Source organism: Molothrus aeneus, chromosome 1 (genome assembly GCF_037042795.1).
Source record: "Molothrus aeneus isolate 106 chromosome 1, BPBGC_Maene_1.0, whole genome shotgun sequence".
Lineage (NCBI taxonomy): Eukaryota > Metazoa > Chordata > Aves > Passeriformes > Icteridae > Molothrus > Molothrus aeneus.
In genome coordinates, this window is record NC_089646.1 from 144,666,291 (window position 1) to 144,679,811 (window position 13,521).

A 13,521-nucleotide genomic window follows, 5' to 3' on the forward strand; every position below is an offset into this window, starting at 1 on the left:
ACAGAGAAGTCGTGGGAGTAAGTCTGGGTTTGGAATCATGATGCTGATGGCTGTTCCCAAGTCACTTGTGTAAAACTGGAGTGGGTGTAGCCCAGAAGTGTTTAACTATAGATGCTCTAGAGAAACTGTTTCATATTTTTCGTCTTGATTTTTAAGAATAATTTTTCCAGAACCATCAAGCTTATCTTTAACAACAGTTACAATTTATATCAGAGGTGTTTTATTGTCTTAAACACTGAATTTAATAGGATGTGAAAAGGGCCATTCAGAGCAGTAGTTTTAGTCTTTCTGGAGCACATGAGCTTTTATTACATTTAAGGGAAGTCAATAAAAATTGCATTGTTTTGTACTGAAAATCTGACCATGATGAGAATAGATGCAATTATTGTAGATGTCACTCTAGAAAATGGAAATTAGCACCTCTCATTATGATGAACTGCTCTGAAGAGAAATTCCTTTGTGCTTACTAAGTGCACAATGGACAGTCTATTTGCAGCTGCTCTTTCTTGTGTTTCATCAAGATAATAGGAGTTAATTAAAAAATACTGAAGGAACTGCAGTACCTAATTCATTCAGACTTGTGGGGTTATGAGGCTGCCTTTTAGCTTTTACTACTTCTGCAATGTTTGATATGAGCAATATCAACTTAGTTTTATTTTAATTCCAGTAATTAATATCCCAAATTATCCCATCCTTGGCTGTATGTTCTATTTAGCTGTTTTCAAAGAATAAACAAGGCCAGGTCACACAGAAGGTCTTGGAGTCTCCTTTTGTTTAGCTTTTGTTTATGAAACGTATCTAGAATCTCAATCAAACTGATAATCCAGTATTTATGAGTGAATGAAAGTGAACACTTCATGAAAGTGCCTAATGAGACATGTTGCAAAGTTTGTGGCAATGAAAGTAGGAAAAAAGCTTTTTCCACACAATTCTTGTAGGAAGATGTTATTCAATTGTTTCCTCTATGCTGTTGTCCAAATCAGCATAAAACAATATACATAGCACATGCTGAAGGGAGGAACTGCCAGTCCTGCTCGTCCTTTGTTTTGGCCGGGTGGGGAATGGTTTGATAATTCAACACCTGAAGCCACATTACAAAATCTTGGCAGGGTGTGATGACTAGCAGTCTACTGCCATGTGTAAAAGGAGGTGTTTTTTATTATCCAGTTGGCTGTGTGAGGAGATCACAATCTTAGTGCCTGCTTACCCTGCAGTTTCTGAGATGTAGAAGAATGACTCCAGGGCTGCCAGTTTGGGTTTTTATGCCTTCCCAGTATAATTTTTGCTTCATAAATATTTAGCTCATCCTGTAACATACTGGTAATTGGTAGAATAACACTCCCTGACTTTTTTTTTTTCTTTTTTTTGCATTATACTTATTATTGCTGGTGCAGGTATATTTAATAAAAAATAATTATTCCTCTTCAAAATATTTACAAAAATACTTCAAAAAAATTTTAGAAGCAACACAATTGATCATGAAGCTAACTGCTAACTGCAGGCAGTAATTACACTATGGCACAGGTATAATGAACCAAATTGTCATAAGGCCACATGAACACCACTATCTTTCACAAGAGTGGGTGGGAGCACATCATGAAACAATCTCCTGATAGTGCTTTGTTTATCTTTTAGCTTAGGCAGTAGGATCTACAGGTCTCAGATTAAGTGCTCTCAAATTAAGTGCCTGTATTGAATACATACAATTGTTAACAATTCCAGGTCCTCTGAACCCTTACATATGATTTTTTATCTCCTGAATGAAGAGCATGTTAGATTTACATTTCACTGTGAAACCCAGACATGTTAGAAAGATGAGCGGTGAAAAGCAGGAGTTACAAAACAATTTGTATTACTGCCCGACCTTGTAGACATGAATATTTATCATAGAATCATGCAGTGGGTTAGGTTGGAAGGGCTGTTCAGGATCAGTCAGTTACCACCTGGCCATGGGCAGGAGAACCTTCCTCTAGATCAAGTTGCTCAAAGTTCCATTCAGCTTCCAGTCAAGGGGCAGACACAACTTCCCTGGGCAACCTGTTCTTGTGTCTCACCACCCTCACAGTCAAGAATTTCTTCCTAATAGCAATATCAACCTACTCTCTTTCAGTTTGAAGCCATTCCCTTGTCCTACTACTATATGCCCTTGTCTAAAGTCCTTCTCCATCTCTCTTGTAGCCCTTTTAGGCACTGGGAGGTTCTATAAGTTTTCCCTGTGGGCTTCTTTTCCCCAGACTGAACAATTTCTAATTTCTCTTCCTGTCTTCATAGGAGAAGTGCCCCAGCTCTCTGATCATCTTCATGACTCTCTTCTAGATTTTCTCCAACAGGTCAAGGTCCTACTTATTGCTGGGGATCCCTGAGCTGAACAAGTGATACTCTCCAGCCCCACAGTAACCCATTAGACTCATCTAATAATGGAAAGTTATATTTTATATTCTTAATTTTGTTTCTTCCAAATATCATGATGATTTTTTAAATTTATTCTTTATTAAACAATAGTGGAGAAGCCAAATATTCAGAAGAAAAATATTTATATGGAAATAAGACCCATATTATGACAAAAAGCTTTGTACTATCTTCTGGTGTATTGGCTTCCATAAATTTCAGTTAGTTTGCAAGGAAGGCCAGAGTCAGAGCTAAAGAGCAGGAGAGAGGCAGACACAACACTGATTTCATAATAACATAATATTAAGCTTTCCTTGTTTTACTGGGATAGAAAATGATCACAAAACAGCTCCTACAATTCAAATTTGTTCTAAAATATCAGAATGGCACCATCTGACTTTAATGCTTATTGTGCTGTGTTTCTCTGGAACAGCTTTGACTTATCTGCTATTAAATCTTCATAAATTCTTCTGTACTGTTTTTTTTTCCTATTGATTTAGATGTCTCTTTTTCCATTTTGTTACTTTTTTGAGCTGTTTTGAAAATCTCTAGACAAATTCAGTAAAATACACAGCTGTGAGGAGTACTCATGGCAGCTAATGGCATAGAAAATATCAGAAAGAAGGCTTTTGTGCCTTTTATTGTTCAGCTTTCTATGACTAAATCACTGCAGATACCAAGATGAATAAGAGCCACAAGGTCATATTTTCTGGTTAAAACAAGGGATGCACCTTGTCATAGGATTACAAGACTCCAGTACTAAACAGAACAAGCAGGATAAAACTTCCTTTCAGTAGGTGGGAGAAATAGTCACCTCCTGAAAATCAAACCCCTTTTGAATAGGCTTGTAGATAGGAAGTTGAATACTGGTGATATTGTTGCCTTTTGCCCAGCCTGGCAATGAAACTAGAGACAATTTTAGTAAGGAGGTAATATAAAAGGGGATCTTTAATGAAGGCCTTCGGGGACAGTTATGGAAAGATGTCCTCAAAAGCCCTCTCCTACAGGGATAAGTACACATTTATAGGTTTTAGGAAATTAGCATAATTGATAAAAAGCACCAATTAGGAGGACAAAGGGTGATGCCATTCCCCCCCAGGTCAAACCCCTTCTCTGGAGCCCCCCCTTCAGCACTGGCTGTACTTTGTCCATGAGAATGGATCTCGACGAGTTGTTCTTGGCCTTGGTTCCCAGGAAGATCCAAGATAGCACAGAACCTTCTGCCTCCTGGGCCTTGGAGCTCTGGAATTTGTTTTGTCTTTCTGCTCACAGAAGCGCTATGGAAAAGTACTGGGAAAACTAGCTACTAATACAATAGGTGACAGAGTTACAAATATATGTGTGAAGAATACAGAGAAAATATAAGAGGAAAAAAAGGCAAAACTCAAATGGCATCAATATGAAAAACCATTAGCCATTTAAAAATGTTAATCCAAATATTCTATTTTACCCTTAATTACCTCAGTAATGGCATCAGTACCTTGACTCTGTTTATCTTGGAAGTGGTCCTGTGTGGTACTGCTTATGGTAATATGATTTAAAACCATTACCTGGACTACAGAGTCCCTCTATTAATTAAGCATCTTGTAAGGACATTAATTTTAGAGTCTTCCTACAGTCCTTTTAGGGCACTAAGGGAAGTTTCTTAGTACATTAAAAGTTCTGATCCTGAATGAGAAACTCAGAGCAGAGGCACTAACTTGATGAATTTGGAGCATGGAGTTCTTTATTAAACCAAGAGGAATATGTGACAGCCCAGCTGGTAGAAGCCTCATCACCGTAGGGGGCTGAAACTATTTCATTCCCCTTACTCATTCCATCTCTGTCCACTTCCCTGATGCATCAGCGAGGGTCACTAGTTGGTGGCAGCTCTGAAAAAAGCTTTTTTTCTTTTTAGACACCTCTCTCTTTAGCAAAGAGCTGGGAGCACAGGAGACACAGGCCACAAAAATCCTATCAGTTTCATTCACTATTGACCAGCACAACATTTGAACAACCTGGTTTGGAGATCAAAGTACCTCACAGGAGTTTTATCCACGGTGAATCCAAAATCCATCTACTAGGAAGGAGGTTTCCTTCTCACTAAATTCTTCCAAGGAAAGCTCCCATGCCTGAAGATACTGGGATTTCTCCCCTATATAAATTGCACTTCAGGGTCTGACTCCTGTCTCTCTGTCATTTACTGTAAATCTCATTATTCTGTTTGAGCCCATGTGACAAATCTGGATTTGCAAGGAATAGAAGAGAAGGAAGCAGATAATTTTTGTCTTGATTTTACCTTAGATTTCTACTTGACAGAAAAATGTGGAAGTTAGGATTTGATGACAAGTAACAAACACCAGCAGTGAATGTGAAGGCACTACATATAAACTCTGACTTTACAATCTTTGGATTTCTACTGCAAATGGGTTCAGTAATGGGGGGTTTTGAGAGAAGGTGCAATAAATATACATCCTGGTATCTACAGAATCATAAATGCATGTAAATATTTATTCCCCCCAACAATAAGGAAGAAAAGTCTTCTATTTGATTTAGAAAACAGGTCACCTACTAAATCAAAATATGGAAATGGATTATGAAGAACAGTATAAACATTTCATATTCCTTTATTTTTTTGATTAACCAGTATGTTATACTTAGAGCTTGATCATCTAAGTGCTGATGGAACAACACGAGGAGAAAATTTCAGTGGCAACCATGGTTCTTTAGAGAAAAGTACTAAGATGAAAAAAGGTCTGGACAAATGTGAAGCTTTACTTAGAATCTCACAGTTAACAAATTGGTTTCTATCAAGAGGAAAAAAAGCCTAAAATGTAGTATTTAACCAGAGGTTTACATAGCTGTTTTTTTGGGGTTTTTTTAATTGTCAGTTTATTGTTTGCCCTTTAAAAAAAAAGGCTCAGTTATTGTGATCATAATTTTAAAATATGAAGCACATTAAGCTATTTTTATAAAGACCATGTGCTCTCTAAAATTAAGATTATTCTTTTATTTTTTAAACTAAATCTAAGCTTTATCCTCATACCAATTCACAGAGATTTTAGTATTCTTACCACCACCATATATACACAAATGCACACACACACATATATCTACATATGTACATACATATATATATATACACACACAAGACTTCATGGTGCTTAACCCTCTTAAAGTGTCCTTTCCAATCCCAGTCCAATCTGCTTTTATTTTAGAGGTTGCAAAGTACTGACAGTTGATTAAATTCTAGCTTTGTGAGAGCTTGATAAAACCTACATAACATGTAAGCTGCTTTAAAAAATTAAAAAATGAAAGCCAAAAAACAAACTAGAGTTCATCAATCTGCAGAGAGCTTCTTAAAGCTATGGGAAACAGAGATTGTTGCAGGGGAAAGTGTGAAAAAAAATCCTCCGGAAGTAGAGGTAGAAGGGAACAAATGGTCAAATAGAACAGGTTTTTTAATGGAAAAAGAGATTAAGCCAGGATTACAGTTTTTCCAAAGATCTCAGGCAGAAGAGACTAAATATGCCAACAGCAGATTTTCTGAAGACTAAGGGTTGTCTTCTTATTTTCTAGCTCTGATACCCATACTAGAAAGACAGAATGTGTGATCATACCTAGAAAACAAAACTATCCTCTTCTCACCTGGACAAATGGTCCTTTCAGGTGGTGAGCTCATCCTTTATGCCAATCAAATGAAACATTATCCAAACTGTTTTGACTTTTCAAATGAGCTTTAATTGGATTTGTGGAATCCCCTATGAGAAACAGCTTACCTGGAATGCTGGTGCTCAGTAAGCCAGTGGCAGGACTTGCAGGGAGGAATTGTCTGTAGGGCACTCTCTTAGGGGACTCTTCTCTTTACACCATTTAATGTAGAAAAGTTTTTCTTCTTTCTCCCCACTGATCTGACTCAACCCATAATTAAAATTTGCAGACACCCATCTTTGTCCCACCTTGATGGGAAGCATCCCTGGAAGCCCAGTGGATAAGGTTTGATACCAGCCTGGGTCCGCTGGCCTGAATACTCCTTGAAGACTGGGAGCAGGCAGTGCTTGCTCCCCACCTTCCCTCCTGCCTCCAGCCTTCAGCTCCATTTCCTCTGCCAGTGTGTTAGATGCCCAAGAACATTTCCATAAGAATTAAGGAAGATGTTAAGAAGGACCTTTATTTTCACATAAGAGGATCTTCTCCCCGTGGAATCGGAAATTGTTTCTGCAGAGAAATGGGCGTGCTTGCTGAGGGCTGTCTTGGAAAGGGATTTAAACAATACAACTAAAAAGACTAATGTGTTGTGGCTTTAGTAACTTCTTGAACTATCTGCACTGAAACAACACAAATGTAGTGCTAAAATTAGAATAATTTTCTCCATTTGGCTTGTCAAGACTTAGAACCTGGAGGATTTGTTTCTGATTGAAGTTCACACCCTCCCAATAGTTTAACACAGCAAGAGCTGAGCAGCCTTGCTGGTGAGCTCTGTGCAAGAGGTAAAACCTGCTACTCTGAGAACAAGAATGAGCACCTCTCCAGAGGATGAATGCAAAAGTCAAACATATATGGACTGTTTTCCCCTCTGATCTCAAACAACTTTTATATCAAATGTTATTAGGTACTCTAAATCTACTAGAAATAATGCAAAAAAAATGTTTCAGAGAGGATATGTATTGGGTTTTCTGATCATTAGTTCAAATCCCAGGTTATTCATGTTAGTGAGATACAGTTTAACAAATTTCCTTCGCTTGAAAGCAGCCTCCCATCCCTGATTTTCTATTGCTTTGTCCAGGTTTCATTAGTGTCTTTGGTCTAGAGCAGTCTTGGATAGGGAGTTGATGTGTGGTCATGACACCAGAGAAATTTCTAATTATGACTAAATGCCTTTTCTGTGAATTGCTGTCCTGAAATGTTGTGATCTTATAACAAGAGAAGGGGTAAAGGCTGGACTGATTTTTATAGTCTTGTAGCTATAATAATTTTAGCTATTTAACTTTTGTGATTTTCCTTGTATAGTCCTTTTAAGGCTTCATTTGCAGCTTCAGTTAGTCAAATATTCCAACACAACTTTTCTTGCACAACAATATTCCTGACTTCACAACACAATAATTGTTTTCAGATATGTATAACTTGACATATGTATGTGGGGTGCACAAAAAGGCAGCATGACAAAGTTATCTGAGAGTCTCTTTATAATTAAATTGCAGTATTTCAGGGTTTAAAATATTATGCAAATTTCAAGTAAAGACTGGAGAAAGAGCAGGTCAGGACATCTGATATATATTGAAAGCAATTCTACATAAAGTCATCTCAATATGTGTCTGCCCTTAATATGTCATTCATTTAAAACTTGGGGATTTTTTATCCTGAGAAATAGAAATGAAAAAGAAATTTAGTGCAGGTTTCTGCTCTTCATTAAGGAAATTTCACAGCATTTTCACAATGAGGGAAATTATATAGTCATTGGTTTTGAAGGGTTTTCAGTTGCTAATTAAGAAAGTGAGTTAGACTATCTATTTTCATTGCCCAGATATGATGAAAGCAGAATTACCTGCTGTGTACTTGCAACAAAATCAAGCAAAAACAAGACAGTGTCTTTGAAGTGTTCACTAACAAAGTACAGCACTGGTTGTCGACATTTTTGATATCAAATGAAAGTATTAAATCAAAATTTCAAACAGGTGGTAGCAAGTTATGATATTGTTGGAATAAAATGGATTCGTGAAAACTGAGAGCCTCATGGTTTTTTATATTCATAATTGCAATGTTTTGAAAATTAAATCAGAGGACATTTTTGGCGGCCATATTTGGCTGCTTGGTATAAATACATCCCTTAAGAACATGCTGCTAACCACAATTCATTAGAAAATATTTAAATTCATTATTCTATCAATAATGGCTAAACAGAGGCTGTTTTTACCACACACTTGTCTGTGCTGTCTCCTGCAGCTTGCTTCCCTGATACTTTCATCTTTTGATGATAAAGTCTTTCTGGTACTCATCAACTCCTTTAACTATTTCAAGCTCTGAAATGTTTTAGATTTTCACAAAAATTTTAATTTTTTAATGAAAATTAGGAAATAATTAGAGACAGATGTTCCCTCAGTTTTACAAGGTGCTGGGATTTCCAAATGGTGTCACACAGATAATACCATACAGGTAAGTGCATAAACATCATTAGCAATGACTGCTGGAGTAATTCTCCTTTGTAGCCACACTGCTGCTCATTTTCATAATAGAGTAATTAGAGTTAGGAAATTCATTGCAATTGAAAATGCTAATATGTACTTCTAAATACCCCAGGTGTTTAAAAACAAAGGGTAACAATAGAAAATCAGATCCTTGAGGATCAGAAAATACAACTGAAAATCCTGACTTTCTGAAACACTTCAGAAAATTTTGTCTACAAGTCTTGTGGAGAGTAAATGGGGATGGGGGAGGAAGAATGAAAAAAGATATAGGAGCTTTATTGTATGTAGACTTTTGGAAATAGACTCTGGAAACTGAGTCACTTCCAAACTGGTGTCAGGTTGCTCTGGATCAGCCAAGTTCCATAAAGTCTTTTGCATCATCCAGGTCTGCACTGCATTCTCCTCCTTCCTGTACAGTCACTGAATGAACTGCAATTGGTGTAAAAGCTGAACTTGCACCTGAAGATATTTTCAGTGGAAAATGAGCCTATGGAGCTAATTCAGATTTACAGAGGCCATAGGCCCAGACATTTCTGAACAACACAATGGCTGTGACTGTCAAACTGAAAACTTCACAGAAAAAATGAAATCGCTCAAGGAATTATTGAACCCTGAAAACCCACAAAGGGAGACACTGCTGGAAGATAATGGCATCTGGGAAACACACAACATCCAAATTTCAGGTTAGAGTAAGTTGAAGAACAACAAAAATGTTTATTCATCCCTAGTGGGATTTTGGTGATTTCACCTCCTATTTTCATCACTCCTAATGCAATGGTTGCAAGTGAAGAAATGAAGCTGCTTTCACTGAAAAAAAAATCAGCTCATATACATGAAATGTATCTGGAAATACAGAAACTCTCTTGTTTTTCACCAGCAGCAGAAGCTGACACAGTAGAAAGTTTATATTTGTATTCCAGAAAATCTACATATATTCATTAGAGGATCCTTAAAAACCCCTGACAATGAGAGATCCTTCCTTGTCACTATTATTTTTTCCTTGTAAACCTCCACATTTCTAACGGCACCTCTTACTTTTCTCTAAAACAGATTATAAAATGTTTGTCTCACAATTGGGTGACTTTCCGTGACTGGTTGTTTCAGGCATTGCACAATAATGCATAATGTGAGCAGTAGCATTTATCATTATTAGAACGACAGAAGATTAGAGATTATGAATCCAAGGGATATTAAGAAAGTGGAAGGGTCATTTTGGGAGAGCAGAAACCTAATTTCTTGGTTTTAACAATACACAATAATGAATAGAAGTATATCTGAATCATTTCTATAACTTCCATGATTACATAAAATTGGAGCATTGTTCTGTAATTGTTTATGGACAACCATACCACTCCTTGTTGTAGTTTAAAACTTATGTTGTTTTGTTCTTACTTTAATTTTACTGGTTTTATAATTTAAATAAAATAAAGAAAAAACCAAAAAAACCAGACCTTACAGGATCTTTCTGGCGAGCTGTCCCACTTCACATGACATGCCATCCATACAACATGTCAATAAATTTAAATTTTCTATTGCTTTCAGTTGAAGAAGCAGAAGATGTGTGAAGATGAAAGAAGCTTCAAGAGATTTAAATTAAGTCATCCACTACTATAAAAAGTAGCAGGACCACCACTGAAAGCAGCAAAACATTGTCCTTGCTGTAAGTACCCTTTATTTTAAACAGTTTATGGCAAGTGAAAGGAAAATAAAATTAAGTGGAATAAACTTGGAATTCCTGGAAGAATTACACAAATAATTATTCCTCAATTTTCCCTGCAAATTATTGTTCATCAACAATATTTCTAGAAATTTTTAGAAGACACATCACAACTATCACCCTGCACACTCTTTTTCCACCTTTTTCTCCCCTTCAAAGGAAATTAAAGTAATGGAAATAATTTAGTAAACTTTAATCCTTACTTTTTAAAAGTTAATGTGCATTAACAGGAAATAAGTTTTTTTACATAAATCTGAAGTACAGATACCATTTATCATGCAATATTTTTCCTCAAGATAGAAAAGTGCTAGCAGTCACTGAATTACTGCCTGTATACTAAGTGAGCATGAACAAGCTGCTACAAAAAATGGTCACCTAAGATGTGACTTTGTCAGTCTTCTTAAAACAGAAAGTTTTAAAAATTGCTTAAATGAGATGCTACCCCAGAAACAAATGGAAAAATAGAATGCTGAGGGAAACAGTCTCTCAACTCCTCAAGATGTTCCAGTATTGAAATATTTGTTTAATGTTGCTGTTCCAAATACAAATGAAAAGCTGAAATGTTTATTAAATATTTTCATATATAGTGGCATCCATAATAACAAAATTACAAAATTGCAAGAAAATGAATCAGAAATATTTCAAAATGTTTTCTTTTTATATAATAACAACTTAATATTTAAAAAATTTGAGCTAGTTTATTATAAATTAAGTTTCAGAAGAGATCATTAATTTGGTGTCCTTTTGTCTGTATTTTTCTCCTGTGGGCATTTTCCTTGGCCCAAGGACACTTCCCCTTATGCATTTCCAGTCATATGATGCCTGTGACACACTACTTTGTTTGGTTATAGGTGAATCTCAGCTGCATTGAGGTAACACTCCAGGAAGTTCTGCCCTCAGGGAACAACACAGCCCTGAAACCTTGCAAAGCACAGGGCCAAGACAAAATTCACAGTTCAACCTGACTTAACAAAAGCAAATATTTCTGATCCAACCACTACTTCCCCCTTCTCAAAAAAAAAAAAAACAAAAAATCTGCCCACCCAAATGGAAACTCTGTTTTCATTTTCCTAGTAGATAATAAAAGTTCAGCAAAATTGGATTTCTCAAAACATTTTTCTTTGTACTACCTTCATTTTACATGAGAGGATAAAATAATTCTAATGGGAAAACCTCAGAATAAATGGAACAAGGAACCATTTTGTTAGTGATATAAAGTTTTTTACAATGAACTCTAGAAAACTATGGTCAAAGTAAAGCTTGCAAACTGATGGTTTATGAAAAATAAGGCAAGAAGGAGCAGGAAAAAAACCCAAATACCCCAAAATCCACAAAAGGCATGAAAATATGATCCTGCAGTCAAAAAAAGAACAGAGCATCCCAGATAATATCCCTCAAAGTCTTTTCAGTCAGCAATGGCTGCAGAGATGTTCTGGCAGAGATACCTGGCATTACTCAACACAGTCATGTGTTCTGAGTCATTAAAGTCCAGAATGGGACATCTTCCTAGAACTCTGTATAAGAGAATGACTTTCAGGGGGCAAATTAAATAAATTTAAGAAGCCATATATATATTTATACAGCAGGGCAAAATGAAAGGCTAAATTCATCTTAGAAGGATACAGCAATGCAACATACGTGATATGGGTGCTGCTCCCTTGGTGCAAAATAATAAGCAGCAGACTTCTTTTTATTCAATACTTATTTTGGATCACAAAAGATGATTACCTAAGATCAACCATACCAGTTCAGATCAAAAGTGCACCTGACCCAGTCTGCTATTGCACACAGTGGCCAAAGGTTGATTTTTCAAGAAGAGTTTAAGAGCAGAGAAACAGAACAGTGATACTTTGCTGCAGCTGCAAAAATCCATCTATGAGCCTGAAGGGATGCTTTAGTATTTTCTCTGCCTAGATGGACTTCACTTCCATGAACTTGCTTAGTTTTGAAAGATTCACAGTGTGTCATCTGGTCTAGCCTCCCTGCTCAGGAAGAGCAATCCCAGAGCCCATGGCACAGGATTGCATCCAGATAGTTCTGGAGTATCTTCCACTTGGCTAATGCAATTTTTAATATCTACAACACTCTGAAACATGAAGTTCCCCAGCTTAACCCCTCTTGCATAAAGAAGAATTTTTAAACACCTGCCAGGTGCTCTTTCATTTGATGGCCTCTTCTGTGGGAAAGGATGATGAGCAGCCACTCTATTCATCCTGTTTCCTAGGGGAAATCTTTTAGATGCCACATCAACTTAATTCACACCAGCACAGCAACAGCATAAAACTTACTTAACATGCACAAATCAGGTGCTATCACACTGGAGCCAATATAAGGCTACAAAAGCCTGGTCTTGTCCAACTATCAACACCAGTTAATAGAAAACCAGGAATGTTTTTCCTGGTGACCATACCTGTCGCTGGTTTTCTGTCTCTAGTCTCAGCCTGGCTTCCACGCATCTCCGGGTCTCCAGGAAGGCTTGGCGCTGTGCTCTGTCTGATAGGTAGCTAATGAAGATTCCTGCAGTGTTCATACACATAAATAACACTGCCTGAGCTGCAATCTGCAATGAACAACAAACCTTCATTAGACAGGAGAAGCAAAAATATCTGTTCAAAAAAATGAAAAAGATGAAGACAGCTTTGTAGGCTGCAAAAATAGCAGTTAGGAAAGTTTGCATAAAAGAATGTCTTGGATCTTAAGTAGGGACATCAACTTTGTAAATTGTCTCTGCCTTGAGGATGAGATATGCAGTATTTGGGGGCATTAAACTCTGGTTGAACCACATATTATGTTTCCAAAAATTGACTCAGAGAGCTCTAGCAAGGACTGATTACAAATGTAATTAACAATTTGTTTTTGCACTGCCTCTTCTGCAAGAGAAACTTTGTGGTTTGCTCCATGACTTTAGTTTGGGAAGCAAGCCATAATAAGGAAAACAAAGAATATCAGTTAGCTATGACTTAATATTGGTGGCAATAGTTATTGTATTATTAATATCAGTGACAATATTTATTGTATTATTATCAACCAAAAAAAATACATTCATTTTCAACTGATGCTGGAATATAAATTTACACAATCTGAATTCTGAACCATTCAACAGGGGAGGCTGAAAGGATAAGCAGATTCTTGCACAGCCAGTGCCTGTGTACACAGACTTTTTCTTTGCTGAAGTCTACGCAAGAGCTGAACTGGTTTTCCTTGTAGAAGCTGCGTCACAGCTTCTTCCTTTTCCATATGAACTCAAGAGAG

General features: G+C 36.7%; 1 protein-coding gene across 2 annotated transcripts in view; it reads right to left on the bottom strand.

Moving 5' to 3' along the window:
- Positions 1 to 13,521, bottom strand: part of ADCY8 (adenylate cyclase 8) — a 116,378-nt gene that overhangs the window by 73,561 nt on the left and 29,296 nt on the right. For both annotated transcript variants that reach the window (XM_066566501.1, XM_066566493.1), the window contains exon 2: positions 12,680 to 12,829. In XM_066566501.1, coding sequence (XP_066422598.1) covers positions 12,680 to 12,829 — 150 coding nt within the window. The remainder of the gene's footprint in view (positions 1 to 12,679; positions 12,830 to 13,521) is intronic.